Source organism: Choristoneura fumiferana, chromosome 5 (genome assembly GCF_025370935.1).
Source record: "Choristoneura fumiferana chromosome 5, NRCan_CFum_1, whole genome shotgun sequence".
Classification (NCBI taxonomy): domain Eukaryota; kingdom Metazoa; phylum Arthropoda; class Insecta; order Lepidoptera; family Tortricidae; genus Choristoneura; species Choristoneura fumiferana.
Window position 1 is genome coordinate 7,095,027 of NC_133476.1, and position 21,321 is coordinate 7,116,347.

Consider the following 21,321-nt stretch of genomic DNA (forward strand, 5'->3'; position numbering starts at 1 on the left):
TGCATACTTTCTCAATTTTTCATAGTCATCAGATGTCGAAGAATGCTCATAATATTTCCTTTTGGCTGAGCGTTCATAAGAACTCTTGTTACTTCTCTTACTTCGGTACTGTCTATAGGTATGTTGTTCACTTTGAGTACTTGTTGATGTTCTAGTAAGACTTCTTGAACGGCGACCCTGTGGTCTCCTGTATCTATACTTCACTGGTGAGTATGATTGTCTACTCCTTGCCCGCATGTAGGTTTTTAATTTTCTTTTGTCACTGGTTGATAATGAACAGTCACGATAGAGCTGTCTGCTTTGGCGACTGCTAGAGCACACATGCCTTCTTTCCAGTGTTCTTTTTATGGTATTATTGGGTAGAGGGGGTGTATATCCCTTGGAACACCCACTCTCATCAGACCGAACCATGACTGAAGTGAACAGGTAAAAGTAGAAAGTATCACGAGAAAATAATAGGTGGGGTTTAGGAATGGGAATAAAAATCAAAAGGTTAGCATTAGTACAATGTTAATGTTCCATTTCTTTGTGACTTAAACGAAATTCTTTGTCACGATGAAATCTTTTCAACATAAGTCTAATTTTATTGCATTTGGTACCTAGATTATTGAACTAGTACATATGAGATGACATAAATGCATTCAAACATCAAAGCTGCTCCAATTTGTGTCTTTTATTACCAAAACAACATTAAACAGAGAATGTTTATTATTACGACAAATGTCAAAAGTGACATTTCATTTTGCCGCGCTTTTTATCACTCGGCGTCTAATCGTAGTTAATACGCCTATAATAAATGTCTGCATGCCACTTCAAGCATTATCATAATAATGGGTTATCGATTAGCGAATGCAATCTCTTTTAAAACTATCGTTTTTAAATCGTTTCGCGGAGTAAAAACGTAATGCAACATACCTCTGGTTGTTCGCGTGTTTCCTTATACGTACCACTTCTGACTGTAATGAATTCCTCCTCCGAAATAAAAGTGATATTTTTCCACTTTACAGATTTATTCCAACTCAATCGCACATTGACAAATTCCCTCTGAAAGCTATTAATTTTTAATTAAAGTCTCGAGACGCACTCTCTCGCTACCACCAAAAAACACAACCCCCTCGCCCCACTGACCGCTCCTGTCAGTTCTATCAAGATGATGTTTTAGCTACTGGTAAAACAGTTAAGAAAACTTAAAATGCTAACAGTTTGGACTATTGATGAACGCTTGGAACTATAGAAACCTGAGTTTACGGCACAAAGTTTGCAACAATTTTTTTATCTGGTTAGAAATTCGAATGTGAAATATGCCTGTTCGTACATTACAATGCACAGACAGACGTATAGGACGGAATGATAAGTATGGTTCTGTTGTCTTCGTTTTACTTGGTTTTACTAACAGATCGCTAAATAAAACTACGAATAGGGAAAGCACGCGCAATAGATAAATACTAAATTGACTTGCTTTAACATTTCACTTTCAGAAATGAACAACGAATTAGAAGATTTCCAGGCTGACATGAAGGAAACTTTCAACAAAACGATAGAAATGTTAAAACGTAAGTTTATATATTAAAACGTGAATTAAAGTATACGCGGTGCGAGTTTGATTTTGATCGTTAAAACGGCTGGTCGGATTTTATAATCTTCGAGAAATTGCCTCTAAACTTGAAGTTTCAAATTATAGCAACTCCCCTCCTCCCGGGCTCACTGCACCCGATGAATCCTAAAACTCTAACTCTAACTTTAACTCTTATAAATCTGACAGATTTAAAGCCTGACCATAAATATATGACTATTCGCCATGTAGCGGAATTTCATTGGAACTAATTTCTTTCACTGGCAATAATTTTTTAATGATTGTCAGTGTCACTGTGGCGGTTTATTTGAATAATAACAAAAAATGCCCAATACCAACAAAGGATCATTGTAAAATATGTTTATAATAAACTACTGAAAAAAAAACGCTTGGGGAATGAAACTATTTCAGTACAAAACTTTTCCAAATTAACATCAGAGCTAACAGGTAGACGTTGTAGACAAGTCAAGATGTCATTGTACTGAACTATTGAACTATTGCCATATAAATAAGGACAATAGCGCCCTCTTGACAATAGTCAAATATTTTGACTACTTATTGTAATACTTAATATTTTTTTAAGCTTTAAACTTGTTTTTAAAGAAATTATCAAAAAATATTCCCTAGCCATCTCTTTTTTTGAAAGAAAGAAATAAATAGGCATATTTTCACCTTACTAGCTCAAGAAGGATTTTTTTAAAGAAATTTAACACTAATTTAAAGTCAAAGCCTGCATATATTATGCAAACATATGCTTATGGATATACTTCCCTTAAGCCGCATCCACATTTATCTGTCGTGTTGTATTGTGATGCTCTCTGTCTGTCTCACTCTTTGTAGCTTTAATGCGACACAACACAAGCCGTTACAACACACCACACTGCATCAGATAAATGTGAACGCAACCATATAAAATGGAAACCGATACCGTTCTGATCGTCACGACACGACACAACGCCACAGATAAATGTGAATGCGGCTTAAGCCACTCGCCACTGTTCGTAATTTAACCGCGTTATACATACTTGTAGTAAATATTGTCATAATCCGGAGTAGCATTACACGGCCAAATTACGAACAATGGTAAGTGGCTCTGCCTAAAATTATTTGCTGTTGTTGGCTTCAAAGTCTGAAAATCACTTGATTGCAAAATTATTTAGCTACTTTAGGTACTTGTAGTAGGCCAAAAATCGCTCATTCATTTGTACCTACGAACTCTATTTCTTGGGTCTCATTGTATATTGGTTTGAATCGACCTCTCATTGCTGTAGTAACCTTGTCAAGTTTTCGTAGACAACTCGTTATTATGTATCTTTAGCATTTGTAGCGGCTTTTTTACGTACTTCCTTTCTCAATTAGTGTTTTTGGTACCTACCTACCTTTCACGATTTGTTGTTACATACTTAACTGGGTGAAAGTTCAGTTTTTTCTCCTTATATAATTTCAAGAAATGATAAGCTGTGAAATAAGGACAGATAAAATAAGAAATATTACGAAAATTGGGAAATAATTAGGGCCCTGGTCAGCCGACATTAAGTTTTTTATAAAGGCCCTGTCGTCCCGGTTTGTCGACGCTTCTGGGGACCCAAGAGCTGGCGCGTACTTATCCCAGCGGATCTCACTTGCGATCCAAAGGGGTAATGCGGCCAGCGTCATGGGAACCCTGCCACAGGCAGATCTTTTAGACGGGGTATTCTTTTTATAATTTTCATTGTTACAGTTAGTTAAGCTATCTTAGGTTAGTTTATTTTTTTATGTATGTAAACTCATAATTGTACAAGGTTAGTTAACATTGTTTTTAATTAGCATATTCCTTACATACTACGTCCACAATCATCAATCATACATAACCTCTAATTTCCGAACACTAAAATCAACAAAAATATAATTATGCACTCAATCAATAAAAATAGAGTCATCGTTGTGACGTAATAAAAGTCATCCAAAACTGGATCAACAAAAAAATGGATCAGCAAAATCTTAGTTTTAGTATATACAAGACAGACACGATCCTTATAGGATAAGTACATTAAATTTTACAGACATGGAGCAGAGCATTGAAATCGAAGTGGAGAGGCAGTCAAATAAAATTGGGGCAGACAGGTATGTACAAAATTGGCAGTGTTAGTTTTCTTTTTGAACATCTACTAAGTACTTATTATCATTTGTAGATACATTTTATTTTAAAACCAGTTAGGTACCTACCTACTTACAGGAACCTTTGACTTATCGCCGTAAGGATTGGTTTGTGTCACTTAAGTACCTACTTAATATAATTTCAAAACCTAAATAGAACACATAATATAATACTATGTGATTGGACAAAAGAAATATCCTATAAGCACATTACTTATCTATTTAAAGAAGCTGACGTAATTCACTTATTTTTTTGGAAATATAGCTCCATCGATACTATCGATGATGATTCGTCGAATGTCTGACTGACTGGGATTTCAACGCACAGCCCAAACTACTGATTCTAGGAACTGGACATTTTTGATATTATTTTTCTGAATTGCTTATTGTGTGGTGTTCAATAAAGAGTCATTGTAACTAGGCACCTATTGTATTAAGTATTTAACTGTCATGCCTGCCGTTTTGACTGTGAAATCGGTACATAAAGTAAACGTACGAGTGTTCGTCACTGTCCCAATAGTTGACACTTTTAATTTTGTCATTAGCAATAGAGTTGACAGAAGGGTGTCATCTATTGGGCATTAGCTTGTCGAGCACTCGGACGTTTTACGTCTGGAGTTTAAATCGTGTTATCTCTATTTTATTATAAATAGTTTCAATCACATTGTACAGTCGAGCAAACTGAATCATGTACCAGGATGGAACCTTTGTGCACTACTCGTATGTCATGTTGACATCCCATATTTTGTTGTCAAGGAAATCCTGATAGGAAACCACAATGAAATTGATTCTTAAAAGATTCCACCTGTTACATGGATCAGTTTGATCGGCTGTAGGTACATTGTATTCTACAAATGAGAATTATGTAAGTACCAAAATTAATGCTTGATTGTTTAATTATTTTGTGCCAGTTCTAACCTAAACCGACCCAAAAATAAGTCGGCCAATCTCAGGATGAGAATAACACAACACGCTGCCCTCTGGCACAAGTTCGTCGAGGTGATGACTGAATACAACAGCGCGCAGGCCGACTACCGGGACCGGTGCGAAAACTGGAAACTCCGGCAACTCGCAATCACCCATCAAAATGTCTCCGAGCAGGAGCTGAAGACCCTTCTGGAGCAAAATAATCCTTCCCTCTTTACTAACGGAGTGAGCATACGCTTTATACCTACCTAACCACTACACATTTATACTTACAATTTAATATTATTTATAAAAGGTTTCCAGAATATTTCATCCAGTTCAAATAGTTTTTACCGGAAACTGTAATTATATTGTATTGTATCTCTTTATTGCACTTACATAAAACACATAAAATAACAGTTCAATTCGAGGTGACGTCAAATCTTTGTCGTATCGAGCATGGCCTTATCTAATGTACGGTAGCTTTTGTCGATCATAAATAATTCAACAGTATCCTGGAAAACTTCACAACAAATTCAATAAATATCTATAATCAGTTTCAGTAAACTTCAGTAAGCTAGTTAAGAAAGCAAGCAAGATAAATATAGGTAGGTACGGACTTATCCGACCAAATGGAAATAAATAGTCACTAGCATTATTCACTACATCCCTAACCCAAGACGCCTGTCAAGCGTGGGGATTATGGCATCCCCTCCTCCCCTCCCATAATGTTATGGCCTCTTGGTGAGCTCAGAATCAAGCAACGAGCTATAGAGAGAGCTTTGCTCGGAGTTTCATTGCGCGATAGATTCCGGAATTTGCCGAAGAACTAAAGTCATGTCACCGACATAGCTCGAAGAATATGCAAATTGAAGTGGCAATAGGCGAGCCACATCGCTAGAATAACAGATAACCTTTGGGTGGGGGAGAAAAGTCCTCGAGTGCTGGCGACCACGACTAAGCCAAGTTGTTTTTTCTTTTTATTTTACTTTTTTATTTTTTAATGTATTTCAATTATAGTTTTTATGTAATGTGCGAAGTCCGATTAAAATATTTCTTTCTTTCTTTCTTTAAAATCATGACACATATTCAGGGTGGCTCATCGAACTCGGACGTTTTGAAAAATAAAACTTACATTATTAAATGACATGAAAACAATGCATTTTATTCATTCTAGATATCGTGTTTCATAGTAGCATTTATTGCTTATGACCTACACTATCGATATCCAAATAGAAATAATGTAAGTTTATTTTTTCAAAACGACCTGGTTCGATTCCCGTACCTACTAACCCGTCCTGAGAACAAGTTTTTTTTAATGTTTGAATGTAGTTTCTCTTGTTACTTAAATCGATGACATGGTTCCTAAGAACAGATCTTCGTATGTCTATACTTTCAGACTTTCTCATACTGACCGATCTAAATGAGCCACCCTGTATATTATATTTATGACTAAAATCCGCAACACTACATACACCTACTACATTTTCGCCGAGGCCGGGAAAATGACGGACGAAGCGTAGCTATTGAATCCACAGAAGTGATAATAAAGAAGATCCTCTTTTTACTATTTCTGTGATTGTGTCCGTCAACAAATATGAATCCACGAATTACCATTTCCGCTGAGGCATATATAGTGCTTTTCTCCAATAATGCGAAAAAATAAAGCATCACTGTTAAAATATTAAATTATTTTTTTTGTACAATAAAGAGTTTACATACATACATAAGGTACATAAATTCTTCGGCACTTTTTAAATTTTAAAGTTTTTCTTACTTTCCCGCGATACAAACTTTTTTTTAAAGTAGGTACACGACACGACTTATAACGCCATTTCATTAGAAATAATAATTTATTTTAAAATAAAATTGTAGTGTAATTGTAGGTAATGCAATGAAACCTTATATGGCTAAATTACAGTTTAAAGTGGTACTGAACACGTATGGTATTTAGTTAATTCGGCAATTTGTTTTTGTTACCATTTTTTTTAATAATGTTTCTAGTAGTGTTTGACTAAAAATTAAAAAAAAAACAGTAAAATTGTTTGAGACGTTTTTAAATACGCTGTTCCTTCCTAAATTAAATCTTAGACTAGATCTTTGAAAAAAAGTCGGTACCTACTAGGAATTTGATCTTCACGAATATTTATGGGCTGTTTGGATTGACTTATCGTGGTCAAAACATCCATTTAAAAAAAGTAAAAATTGTACACTAATGGAATGTTTCATACAAAGCTCCCGGCCGCTCTCAGATTGTTTTTTTATTTTTTATTTGCGGCAGGTTATAAGGAAGAACTTTGCATACCTACAATTTTTGCGACAGTTAGGCGTACTTTTCCGAGCATATTGGAGAAAAAGGAGATTTCAGATCATAATGGAGACGCAGCAAGCGAGGGAGACGTTGGCCGACCTCGAGGCGCGGTACGCCCACGTTATGCAGCTGGAGACATCCATCCGCGAGCTGCACGACATGTTCATAGACATGGCGATGCTCACCGAGACCCAGGTCAAACGCTAACAAATAACAAAAAATAATTACAAGTTTTTACTTACTCGCAATGTTAATTTGTTTGTTTAATTTACATTATATCAATAAGTACGATGCCATTAACACTTGAAGATTTCCGTCCTGCAGAGACGATCCTCGCCGGACCACCAGAATTTCACTGCTAGATTAATGTATTGTCTCCGGACTTCATAAGTATGCCAAATTTTGAGTCAATCTGACTACAGGAAGTGGGTCAAAATTAGCACACATAACAAACACACATTGCACGTTAAATATGAAAGCTTGTAAAATAATCTTCTAATTTTCGCATCTAGACACGCGGCAGCGTCCCCAGCCAAGTAAAATTAAGTGGCGATTATAATAACAATAGTTATTTTGGTTACAGGGAGAGATGGTCAATCGAATTGAGTTTCATGTCAATAATTCTGTGGAAAACATCGAGGACGGTCTTGATGATGTAGAGGATGCCGTAAATATCGTGTACAGCAATCGGCGGGTAAATTCTATTTGAACGATACAATACCTACATAGTGAAATTTAAATCATGATAGTAAATTAGAGTTCATATACTTAATATCTACAGTACATTAACACATTAATTTGTTAAAATTATTCCGATAAAATTTAGGACGTTAGTCGAAGTTAAATCACAAAGTCAATGTAGGTACGGAAACCCAAGTTTCATTGAACAAAATTTAATAAATTAGTACCTAGGTATTATATTGTACAGCATGAACTGAGCTTGAAAGTCTTGAAACACTAATTTTGTATCATGATTTAAATTTCATCTTTTATTACATTGTACAATATCCTACATGTAAGTACAATATTCCAATACTTAAGTATTTGTAGCTGATGTGTTTGTCTTTGTTTTATCAAGTTGTTAATTTCATTAGGAAAATGCACTTTTGTTTCATGTTGTGATTGGGTTAAATCATAGAACATTGAGCGTGTATAGTTAAGTATATTTATGTCGTTCGCATTTATGCACATTCACTTATCACTTTTTAATTTTACAATACAATGCAATATTGGCGGTAACCCCATTCTGACATCAAACTTCGTATGATTTTCCAGATTAGAAATTTAACGGTAGAGTTCGTGCTCGCTTTTCAATACTCTAATGGTAATGTGAGAATATTTATGTAAATAAATATTTAACACGTAGGTATGTATGAACAACTGTTTATAATAGGTACTGTGTTCTAAATGTAGCAGTTTACAACATTTTCGTAGATGTTTTCGCTTTACCTATTTACTTAAAAAATTAAAACTTAAATACCTATGCCAGTTTGACCCAAATTTCTAATGTGAAAAAAAATAATTATAAGTAGGTAGGTACAGGTCGATTCACAAGAGCTGACAGTGACACGCGCGAATGGATTGAACGAAAGTAATGTCACTCAGACGTTTATAGGAAAATGACACATGCATGACAGTTTCATATTTGTGTGAAGTGTATTCAAATAGGTAAAACACATAATACTTTCATTCACTCATTCAATCTATTCATGCCGGCTCTCGCGTGAATCGACCTGTAGTATACATAATCCCGCTACAGCTAAAAATAACTCTGCCTCTACCTACCTGTACAGTGGATGTTCGGAACTAATTTGATGTGAGGCCCGACGGGGGAAGCCCTTTGCGCCAGCGCTATTGGTTCGTTTTGTTTGTGGTTCACGCGACTGTGTCCGTGCGCAGACACACCCCTCCACTACGATACCAGTAAAAGTGTGCTGGGTGGCTCTTGTAACACGCCTGTTAGCTGCCGGGGCCTATGAGATTTTAGACGTAGGCGCATGTAAATACGACTCATACTCACGCCGGCCACGACTGAGCGACCGACGGAACGAAGACTATTTTCTCTCTCCATTGCGTGTGCCGCCAGTGTTCTTTATCCAAACTTACTACGTACGTACGCAGTATATAAACGGTATCTCAATATAACCACTGCGGCGCGCTTCTCAGCCGTTTATTGCGCCACATGGCCTAAACGCTCGTCGCTGAGTGGTTACGAAGTATACATACACAATTCTCTAAACTAACCGCCCGGCGCCCGCCGGTCGCGTGGAGTCGTGGTTGGGCCGTATACGAGATCCGACTGCAAGATTTCCACATTCATTAAGCATTTATTTAGGCATGATTGTTTTTAATAAATTATAAAAATGCCAATATATTTTGCCTTGGTTGCCTATCGGAATGTACCGGCTAGCTAGTTGTTTTATTATAGTATTTTTCGAATAGGATGGGTACGGTGACACTTGCGTTTTTTCCATTCCACGCCTGTCACGATGCACACAGGCGATCGCTGACATCTTAGTTAGCTCAGTGTAAGCTAGATGGCGCTTTCCTCAATAAGGGATCTCTGAGCAGAATGGCGGACGAACTCTAGAGGTCGCCACCGTAGTTTTCCCTTGACTCATTTATTTACGTAATAATATGTATTTAATATTTATTTATTATTTACTTATTTATTTTATAAAAGTAGGCATTTTATTACACTCATTTACTACACGAGTTTGTACGACTAAATATATCTATAACCAACTCACCCTTGACCGTTTTTGTCGGCCAAGGGGGGGTGTTGTCGATCAGCTGTGATGTGGGGAATTCTAACTGTAATATTCTCACCCTTAAAAGCTGAAGCACAGCTGTAAAATACACATTCAACAGCTCACACTACAGTAAACAGCTCCCTCGAAAGCTCCATACGCCCAAGACTTGGGCAGCTCCGTACGGCTACAGCTTTCTCCGCTCTGCACGGCTACAACTTTCAAAGCTCCGTTCGGCTACAACTCTCACGGCTCAGGCGGCTCCTTTACGCCCTAACCTGACACTAAGCCCTGACGGCCTTAACTTCCGGAGTACTGCACATCCTTCCTGGCTCGTCCAAGACCCTGATCGTTCCGGCGTGGAACACTTGTCCAGGCTGCTCGTCCTGCCGCCCTAAGGCCCCTTTTGACCTCGGCACCGACGACCACTCAGCTGGACCAGGCCCCCCCTGCTGTGGCCAGCCTCTTCGCTCCGGGTTCTTCTCTCCGACTCCAGGGAAGTGTAGGCCAGGGAGACCGAATAATCAGAACCGACATCTCATTAAAATCGCTTGAACTTACTACCTGAGATTCTCGTAATACTTTTACTTTTAATTTTGTCAAACTAGGCCAGTTATTTTTTGTGTAAATTTTTAATTAAAAAATTGTGAAAACGTCTTATTGTTTTACTCAAAGAGTAACCTACTAGGCCTCCCTTAAGGTCAAACCTCCCCTCAAGAGGTCTGCCCTTGACACGCCATGAACGTTTCAGGCCAATAATTTATAAAAAAATATACGTTAATCCCGACAGAACAATATCTCTATAGCTTAAAAGATTTCGTTATAATAAACTAAAATCACTTAAAAATATTTTATTATGTTTTAAAACTAAAAAGATAAATTTGAATCTCGTCAACTTTCATCGCGTAAAATGGAACTCTATTTCAATAGAACTTGATTTGCTTATCGACCGAATCGATTCCACAATCTTGTCAAATTGTTTGACTCGCATCATCTGTCAATTAGTACTTACGAGAGCGAAGGTCCTTAAATGCGTCTTTGTATCGAGTGTTTCATATTGTTTGATGTTTTGAACTGATACTTTGTTATTCAATTTCGTTATTACGGTTTTTGTTATTTTTTTACCGTTATTAGTTTTGATATAGTGACAAAGAAGACCGCATGGTTTATGTGATCCCTATAGACGAGCAAAACCACTTGCTGCGCGGGCGAAGCCGCAGGCAAAAACTAGTTAAAATATAAACTATCGCTAATAAAATCGATTACAAACGCTTAGCATATTTAATCGAGAATCGCTATGAATCGATTCGAATTTACATTGTCACAACCCTTTAATTGCGTAATGACATGTGTCACCGTACCCATCCTATCCGAATAGTACCATGGATATGTAACAAAATATTACCTGCTTAGATACACCTGACTGCGAAGGGGTTGCGGCCAAGCGCGCAATGGCAACCTTCACTTTTCAGTTCTCTACTTAGACCTATGTACATACAAAGTACATACATACATACATAGCACATACTTTGTAATTTATACAAAGTAGAGCACCTATGGTTTCTTTGAATAACTACTGATTGAATCAAATTCTTTTAAAAAAGTCCTTCGATATCATTTTATTTAAAAGTATTAGTGGGCACATTTTCATAGGCAACCCGGTCAAAACATTATTGTCCCGTTTGTAAAAGTACCTATAGGTATCTCTATCTGTCATTTAGGGTGAGGATTTGGTATTATGTTATTTAATGTAAGTGTTAGGCTTTGGTTGTATAGACAAGCATTTTACATAGATGGCGCTTGGCGACAAATAATTCACAAATTATAAATAAAAATAGTAGGTAAGTGCCTCGAGAAAACATTGGGTCGCCGTGCAATTAAAGCCGGAGGTGCTATAGGCGTTGGTAGTTACAGCACGCGCCCCGGACTGGCGAAAACCCGGGTTCGATTACCGGCTCCAGCATTTATTTACTGATATTTTCGCGGTTCTACTAAAAAAATGTATGTTTATAAAAAAACAATTTTCATTAGAGATATGTTCGATGAACGTTGCAATCTTGCAGTCAGATCTTAGATTTGTAAGGGTTAGCCTTAAGGCCTATTCAAATTTAAGCGTATCTTGTAGATACTAATGCTGGTGACTGTACATGCCGCCGTGGGTAGCGGTAATGGATGAAAATCAAAATTTATCGACGGTTAAAAGGCTACTTGACTCAAGCGCCTTTTTGAAAACTTTACAGGGCAGGCGAGCGTATTTATAAAAGTCACTGGTTCCAAAATATTTAATAAAATTTAAGAATGTCCTCAATCATAAAGTGGCATATTATTTGCTAATTTTTGATACGTATAAAACAAATAAAATTAAAAATTTAATAGTTATTAGATGTACCGTAAAACGAGGCTACTTTGCTCCCCACTGGGTAACTATGCTCCAGTTCTATATTTTGTTTAAATGTCTTGCAGGTCGAAGTCCCGGTACCCGATACAATTCCCAAAAAAGTGACAACACTGAACTTCAATTTTTGCTTAGATATTTTCTTTTCTTTGGCCTGTCAGACGCCGTACAGTGATAATACAGACTGCAATGATAATGATGGCGTAAAAATACACCAAACGCCTCCTAGTATGAATTATGAATGAAATTAAATTCAGTAGCATAGTTACCCAAACGCCAGTTAACATTGCTCCTAAATTAAAGTTTTAATATATATATTAAAACAACATTATGACGTAGTTTAAGCAAGCCAGCATGATAATAGGGGTGATCTACTTTACATAAATACATATATGAACATACCACAGCATAATAATTTTTAAGATAAAACAAAGATTTCGAAATTTGGAGCAAACTTCGGTGCAAAGTAGCCTCGTTTTACCGGTACCTAATACCTATGTAACTTGAGTAATTTTGCACAATTCTCTGATCAGGTCAGAAAGATAATTTAGAAGAGGGCAGAGTACACGATTACGATTTATCTGATTAAAGCAAAATAGATAATAAAATAATAATAAATATTTATTTAATAGTTTGTTCATGGTAAATGAATTAAACCGCTCACCTAGTTGTAAAGTGGAGTGATCGATCAGATCATGATTAAATGATTTAAACTGCTCACCTAGTTGTAAACTGTTCAAGTAAGAATGACTTTTGAGACATTCTTGAGTCAATTGCACAGTTTAAAAAAAATATGATTAATAATTGGTAAATTGTTTTAATCACAAATACCTACCCGCGTTGATTCGTGTTCATCTTAATTTTATATGATCAAGTAAATATAACTCAAATATCGATAAGTACCATTTAATTTTAACCAAGGATAAATGGCTTAAGTTACAAATAGTAAGAAAAAACTTTTTTTTTTTTTTTAGTTTGTCTATTTACATGCTTTGAAAAATTTATGCTGCTCGCAATTTTTCCTTTATTTGTGCTATAAGACATGCTTCATACGAAATTTCAAGATTCTGAGTTCACGGGAAGTACCCGGTAGGTTTTGATTCCCTTGCGAGTGTCGATAATTTGTAGCATAAACGGCTGTATTTTTTGATTGCGTTGACTTAGAAGTTTGATCTTTTCACAGATCCAAGGGACAGTAGACCTGAGTATTTAATATAAATTTCAGCTTGATACCTCCACGCGTCCCTAAGAAAAAGGATCTTTCTTGACAGACGGACGGACGTACGGACAACAAAGTTATCCTAACAGGGTTCCGTTTTTTCCTGTCGAGATACGGAACCTAAAAAACAACCAAATTTGCTACACTTGATACCCCGTACACCGGAATGTTACCCAAATTTTCGATGGAGCCAAGCGCCAAAAAAGTGCTCAGATTGACCTCAAACCCGGGTTAAACGACGCAGAAAACTTCGCCGATTCCAATGATGTATAAATACTCAATATCGCCCAAGATGGCGCTTGAATAAAATAGCCTTTTAACCGTCGAATGTACTGTAATACTGTAACAAAATGGCTACGCTGCTGAAATTCTAATGAAACTGCACTGTTTTCAGGTTTGTTATACTATGTTTATAAGCAATACTAACAAATAAATGGATCCTGGTTATCTGATTTTTTTTTCTCAGTTTCGTTACGATTTCAGTTGCGTAGTATTGCTATTGCGTAGAGTTGATATTTTAATATACATTTAGGCTTGTAATAGAGTAGTGTAGAGTAGAGGGATTGTAGAAAGTAGGTACTGCCCAAGTTCCTTAAGGTTCTCGCCACGAGCGAATCGTTGGATACGGGACTAGAACTCTTCACGAAGGTAACGGAAGGTGGTTAATCCATTAAAAATGGTACTGAAGGCGTACAAAATGGTGAAACAATTTATATAACTACAATTTTTATCTCGTTACCAAGACATGTTGGAGCCAGCAAATTGACGCTACTCTGTTGCTAGGTACCTACTTTAAACCATCCCTCTGTTCTTGTGTGGGACTCTTTGAGTGGGACCTAATCGCACTGTATATTGTTGTGTGCGTAACAGTAACCTGGTGTTTGATAGGTACGATCGAGATTAAAGATAATATATTGACACTTAGCTTCCTTTTCGCTATCACTCTAAGATTAATAATACTATCACTTCATGTTTGAACTTTTGTATAAGATTTTCAGAAGGCATACAGTGATAGAGGTACTAAAGTGTAAAGATATCTTTGATCCAAACTGTACACTTTGTTATTGTGCCTTGTGTAATGAATGTTGCATCTCACATCGACAGAAGAAATTTGTGATAGTGTGCGTGCTGATTATGGTGCTCTATGTTGGTCGGCGTGTAAAGCTGCCGGCTTCCATCTGGCTTCGACGCACGCTTGACTGCCTCTTCTAGAGTAAATACACGAAGAAAATCATTTGTTATAAGTATTCGTTTGTGTACCTAACTCCTTCAGAAGTCCAGGAAGATAATTCCGGACGGACGAGGCAACAACGCACTAACCAGACAAAGTGTCCTAGGTACACGTTAAACACTAGATGCATTAAACACGAGCGCCACTTTCTTCGCCACTGTCACATTTTTAACATAAAATGCTTGTACACGCTAACTAACACTCGTAACTACCCTATTACGACATCCGGGACTTATCACATAGACACCATCACCACCACCACTACCACCATTGTGACTATGACCACTGCAATGTTGCAAACGTCGAGGTAATTCTTACTCGTTTGTTAGCGTGATAAGGATAAGTCTTGGATGTGGCAATAGTTACCTTACGTTTAATATTTAAGATTTTCCTTCGTTTCCTTTTTTTATTTTTATTTCTTATTTTATTTCATTTATTTATTTATTAAACTTACTCGTTATTTTCTATATTAGAAACAAGGTAAGTAAACAATCTTGACCAATCTCTTTCTTGAAAAAGCTTTTTTTTAATCAGTTAAGTACCTACCTACTGCTTGTTGGTAGTAAAACCATAACAATAATAACCTAACCTAACCATAAAAAAAAAACATTTTTAATACAAGGTTTTTTTTTTGCTGACTGTACTTTTTATTGACTGTACCTACTTGCATTGGGACCCAAAGTACATTTGCATACCAAATTTCAAGTCGATGCTATTAACCGTTGAAGAGTTCCGTCCCGCGGAGACAATCCTGGCTGGACTACCAGGATGTCACTACTAGATTATTGTATTGTCACGCAATTTACATATGTATTCCAAATTTCAAGTCAATCTGATTTAGGAAGTTGGTCAAATTTAACTTGCAAGATTTGATTACAGACAGACAGACAGACAACGGGACAGGTGAAACTAAATAAAAGCTTGTAATAAATGGCCCATCTGTACAGGGGTTTCACCTCGGAGTGAAGGATAATTAGCTAAAAACTTGTTACATAATATAACCCTTTATTTTAGCATTCAAAGTAGTTTCTAAATGGTTTTATTATTTAGTAACAAACAATCTACCAAAAAAATAGAATAGATATGTAGTGGACAAAGTGATAAATTGGTCATTTTTCATAATGCCCGGATCCTTTTTCATAATAACTATTCAAATAATTAAATTGCCCAGGAGTTATACATAATGTTATCACCTATTGGGCAAATGTTTCATTACCATTATTTTTATTGTTGACATAATTTTCTTCCTTTTTTTAGTATAGATGCATTTACCTAAATAATTAAATATCTATCTTAATATGTAAAGTAAGTAACTAGAATAATTCAATTCAATTTTGGTATATGTTACATAATGCCTTTTTTAATCACTTGGTCCATATAACAAATATAATGATTCGTTATTATATAGACAAGATTTCTCGCAGTTAAGAAGATAGAGCCACCTTGAAATTAAAATATAAATCCCTTTCTTCTATTCTGCAGGATTTTCGGAAAATTTCTTAGTTCACCCAAAAATAAGACGTAGTAAGTAGTAACAGTAACTAATAGCCAAAAAGTACTTTATGGCTCTCCTGAAATCCCCGCGGGATTAGGAATGAATCCGTGGGAATGAAGAGGATGCAGAGAAGGTTGAGCACTGCGCACGCTTTCCGTGATCAATCTCAAAAACGGTTTAACGTATAAATAGAAAATGTTTCATACAAAATTCATAAATAATTTCATGTTCAACAATTTTATGGTACATAGGTACCTAAATACCAATGTTCGCAAAACCATAGGAAGGGATATTTGCAAAAGCGTATACTTTGACATTGAATATCTGAAAACGTGGACACGAGATTTTATGATTTATCAGATAATTTTTAGAACGCAAAATGAAAGGAAATAAAGTTTTTATAAATACGAATTTCTAGTTTATTAGGTAGGTAACGATCATTCCGAGGTTGTTAACAACGTAACGCAGCCATAACGCAGCGTATTCGACTGCATTAGAATGACAGTATCTCGTTGTCACCTTTTAGTTATTACTTATTTTGTAAAAGAGCCTGGTCAAAATTGCTAACCCACCTTCTTTTCATGTTGTAAAAAAAAAGTTGTATATCAGTGTTGCCAACCCGTACGATAATCTAGGCCTGGGCACTTTTGAGCCTCGGCACGATGTACGATCGAGATTGTCTGAAATAAGTTACATTTGAAACGCAAAATCAGCAAAAAAACTGGCAATAAAAAAACATGCGACGACATTATAATCGTACTTATAACAAAATGTTTTCAAACATAAATACCACACAATAAATTTTGTCAAAACGATAATTATTTTTTCACACCTCTCCTTCAGAAAAGTAACTTTTCCTCCCTGACGAGAGGGAGCAAAGTGCAACTTTTCTGTTCAAGGCTTTTCTAAGTGTTTTATTGCAAATGCCGTTTTTTGAAGTTGATAATTATAAAGCCACGCCATTTTATATGCTGATTGTTCTTTAATAATATTTAGAATATTTTTTTTCAAGTTTTTTAATGCTCGGTGTGAAAAGTTGTATGAGCCACTCGGGAGCAAAATTATTTTCATCTTGGGCGTTAACACTTGAACCCCTCATTACGCTCAGGATTCTACTTTAGAATCCCTCGCTACGCTCAAGATTCTATTGCAGAATCCTTCGCTACATTCTGGATTCAATGTACGCCCTCGCCGTAAATACACCATTTTGCTCCCTTGTGACACAAATAACTATATCGCGTTATGATAATTTCCATTTTTACAGTTGGCGGCACTGATGTATATATAGTATTTATATATAATATGTTGTACAGTCAAGTGCAAAAATATCTATTTGAATCACTCAAAAATATGTTACCCAGGCCTTATTACGTTTGAATAAGTCTGTGGTACATATTTCTGAAGGGTTAGATAAGTCCATATTTTTGCACTCGACTGTACCTGGCTTTCTTCAATATCTTCAAATGTTCTTTCTATCCCTCGATGACCACCAATAATCTTGGACAGAACAGACAAGATCAACCTTAGGGTCAGTTCACACCATGACACGATGCGACGCGACGCACACTTTTTAAGATAGCGATAAAAAATACGGAGTTATTTTTAATTCAATGGCACCCTTTTACCCCTGAATTCCTATCACTAAAACAGACTTTTTCATTTAACTACTTTTAAAAAAATACAACATATTTTTGGCATATAAATAAGAGAATTGAAGTTCCATTCTATGCACATGATTTTTACTATACATGCGCAAGTTTATCTTAAATTTTGATTTTAACTGTAATTTTTCTTACCAATTTATATTTTTATGAAATGGACATTAATATCACTTTTGACATTTATTTTAATAGGTTTTTGTTTTTAGATTCAGGAAACAATTTGTACGCCGCAAGGTAAACCATGTAGGACTTCTTTTCTTTTTTTTATGTGTACCATAATAAAATATTGTATCTTTATCTTTAAGAAAAAAACATTAATAATTTGTTTCCGCACTATTTAACGGCACAACACAACAAGACATGATGCCGTAAATTGAAGCTTTTTAACGTCGTGAATGTCAGCTGTCTCTTAAACCAAGGAGTTGGGAAATATATCAGTGACGAATCACTGACTACTTGATAGAGTCGTGTCGCCTTATATTACGTCTCTAAGGATATGTGCTCGTAGCACTGGGTACATGGAGCTAAAAAACTATCATGTTAAAGGAAATGTACAAGCTTCCCTTTTATATCAGTCAAAATAAAAAAACATCTCAGAGCACGTCGCGTCTCGCATCGCATCGCATCTCATGTGAACTGACCCTTGCCCAGGATATGGTATTAATTTACGTTGTCAATCATGGTATAATTACTTTTGGTTTCAGGAAAGTTGCGGCCTTGGTTGAGTTCCTCATCTGAGCAAAAGTTGCAGACCTTCCAGTTACAGGATGCCTGGATGCCTAATATAAAGCCGGGCCGGCATTCCGTTCTTAACCATCTCTACGTGTATGATAAACTTGTCGCGTCAGCGGGGAGCGAACTGGGGATGGAAATAAAGACTTATTAATCGTTAAGGTTGATTTATTTCTTCTCTAAGGTTCATTTGTACGTTGATGGCAGTGTGCATCTTTTGTTTTTGGAATTAATTAAAAAAACATTTTTGATTAGATATATGGCAACCGTAGCGTCACCTATAGCCGTCTGCGAGCACTCGCAAGCTACTCGTTCCGTGCAATAAGGGCTACTTGACCGGCAAAATATCGCTAGATGGCGTTAGTGTCCTGAGGTACGTTTGGCGTCAAAGTTTTCTCACGATACTAACGCCATCTAGCGATATTTCACCTGTCAAGTAACCCTCATTAGATACAGTAGACGCCACCTATGTCAAAGTAATGAGGGCTATCGCGTATGAATTCGCCGCTAGAGGGTCTAGTGTAGCGAGAAGTCTCCGAAATGTCAAATGTCACTGTTTTTGGGTGAGATACGTTAGGAGCTACGCGGGTTTATTTATAATTAGAATAATTTTGTGAATAAAATTTTGCAATACCTGAAATTAATCCCTCCAGCCAGACCCACCATACCCCTGGACCCCTGGCACTACCCCTACTCCCAGGGGTATGGTGGGTCTGGAGGGTAATTAATTATGACAAATATGCGTTACGGGGCAAAGAATGTCAGTGTTTTGAGACAGTTTTGTCTTTCGGAAACCTTTGTCCTCCCTTTTTTCCGAACAAAACGAGATTACGCAACACTGACATGCTCCATATTTTTATGGTACGGTTTTAAGGTATTAAGAGAAGTCTCTTCGTTCCTTTCTCCATACAAACGTAGTCCCGGTCTCATTTGAAAACTAGGCAACAGAAGTGGATGAAATTTTGTAAGTATGGACTAGACGTAATTATCTATACCTGTGGTTTTTCAGATTTTCATATAAATGTGTAATATCAGAATTACAGGAGCTCAAAAGTCGACAAAAAAAGATGTCAACTTTGCACGAGAATTACAGACTAATAAAGCATTTTTACAAAAATCTAAAAAACCACAGCATAGAAAATATAATGAATATCTTGATTGTAAAATATCATTGATTTCTGAGCTTTTTTTTCGTATAATATGAGGACAACGAAACCCAAAATTTAACCGCCCAAATCTTGAAAAGCCTACAGCTATCTCGATATAAATTACTGACGTCGTTGCGGAAGGCATGGGGGGGGAGGGCGGCTGCGAGCGCTTATGTCACGAGCGATAAAGACAGCAATATCCCAAACGAATACCTAACTCGGCCGCGAGGCCGGCAGGGAAAGGACCTTTGTTTACAGTGGCGCCAACTTGTGAGCGCGAAAACGGTAGCCCTCATTGCATTATAATTGATTATATAATCCGGTCTCTAATTATCACTAAATCCACTTCGAATGATTTTCGTGCCGTGATACTGGAGTTCACGTGCGGTTACTGCAGAAATTGAGGAAATGGAAGTAGATAACTACTTTAGTTTTGTTCATGAAGTTAACTCATGGAATTCGATGCGTTAATTGGATCGCTTTTAGGGTTCTATGCTCAAATGGTGTTAACGGGATCCTGTTAGTAGGCCTAAAACGTCTGTATGTTGACTGTTTTTAACCTTGTGAGTCGTCTTGTACGTGATAAAGACAAAAAAAAATTACGGCCGAATGTACTTCATAAAGCACAACTTGTTCACTGAATAAAGAATTTTAAGAATCATGAAATAATATACAAAATAACAGATGGAAACCAACGTCTAAGTTTTAAGCTCTACATCTGTTAAAAAAAGGCAGGAGGTTAAATTTTCAGATCATGTATTATTATCGAGTATTTTCTAATAAATAGTAGGTACAAATGATAAAAAAATATTCCGTCATATTTATTTCACTGTTTTTATAAAAATCCACCGTTAAGAACATACGAGTATTGCTCTACGAGCGGTATGGAAATTAAATTGTTGTATTAATTAATTTATTTCTTACGATTAGGAGCAAAGCAATGCTAAGTTTTAGAAGATAAAAAACAAGACAAATAAAATTCAATATTAATTTATTGCTTATACAAAATCTTAATTTGGTGTTTCTGTTACAATATATCTTCAATAAAACCGTAAAAGTTAGCAGGCCATGAGGAAATATCATTATAATTATCATGATTGTGATGGAAGTGATTTAAAACGTGCTCAGAACATCTCTCAATATGCATTATGATCCAGATAACGCAAATGAAAGACCAACACCTTAATATTAAAATATCATGCAACATTGTAACTTACATATTAAAAGATCTGCTTTATTTACAAATATTAGTTAAGACTTTAACAAGTAAACAATATCTACCATGTAGAAATGGTAAGCAATAATAAATAATACCCAACTAAAACGAGTAACAACAACGGTAAACGGTAACATTAAAGCTAAGTGCATTAAATTATGTGTTAAAACGTTTCTTCTTCATCACAGTTCTCTGTCGCGTGTCCGAATACTGAAACAAACAATCGGGAAACATTACTAAACATACATATATAATATTGTGGGTAGAGGCTACAATAGAGAGATCTCTCCAATCCAGGCAGATGATATTCGTAGGGACCGAAGTGCGAAGGAAGAGTCGGAAGTTTCTTTCTTCGGGTGTCGAAACTTCGATGGCGCGCTCTAGGATTTGGAGTTTCTATTGATATTTGCTCACTAAGTGGCGCTGGGAATCTCTGTAATATCATGCAGTTTAAATAGCAGTAGAAATGAAGTAAGTACACAATCTCGATACGACTTTTTTTTTATGAAACTAAATAGGTAAGGGACTTGTTTTGGTCATGATTGAAC

The 21,321-nt window shown here is 36.3% G+C and overlaps 2 protein-coding genes across 12 annotated transcripts in view; one reads left to right on the plus strand and one right to left on the minus strand.

Moving 5' to 3' along the window:
- Positions 1-1,353: 1,353 nt before the first annotated feature.
- On the plus strand, positions 1,354-18,570 carry LOC141428012 (syntaxin-like). Of its 6 annotated transcripts, none has more exons than XM_074087679.1 (7): positions 1,354-1,553; positions 3,616-3,676; positions 4,621-4,861; positions 6,897-7,121; positions 7,510-7,620; positions 14,395-14,503; positions 18,382-18,570. In XM_074087679.1, the coding sequence occupies exons 1-6, from the start codon at positions 1,481-1,483 to the stop codon at positions 14,500-14,502; spliced, it is 819 nt and encodes a 272-aa protein (XP_073943780.1). In that variant the 5' UTR covers positions 1,354-1,480; the 3' UTR covers position 14,503; positions 18,382-18,570. The 6 variants fall into 6 exon arrangements, with proteins under 6 accessions (XP_073943780.1, XP_073943781.1, XP_073943782.1 ...); XM_074087680.1 differs by having other exon boundaries at positions 6,984-7,121; XM_074087681.1 differs by lacking the exon at positions 14,395-14,503.
- A 1,961-nt stretch (positions 18,571-20,531) lies between these two features.
- The window catches only part of CLIP-190 (Cytoplasmic linker protein 190), a 56,042-nt gene continuing 55,252 nt past the window's right edge, over positions 20,532-21,321 (minus strand). For all 6 annotated transcript variants that reach the window (XM_074087689.1, XM_074087687.1, XM_074087688.1 and 3 more), the window contains one exon: positions 20,532-20,983. In XM_074087689.1, the coding sequence (XP_073943790.1) occupies positions 20,937-20,983 (47 nt within the window). In that variant the 3' untranslated portion in view covers positions 20,532-20,936. The remainder of the gene's footprint in view (positions 20,984-21,321) is intronic.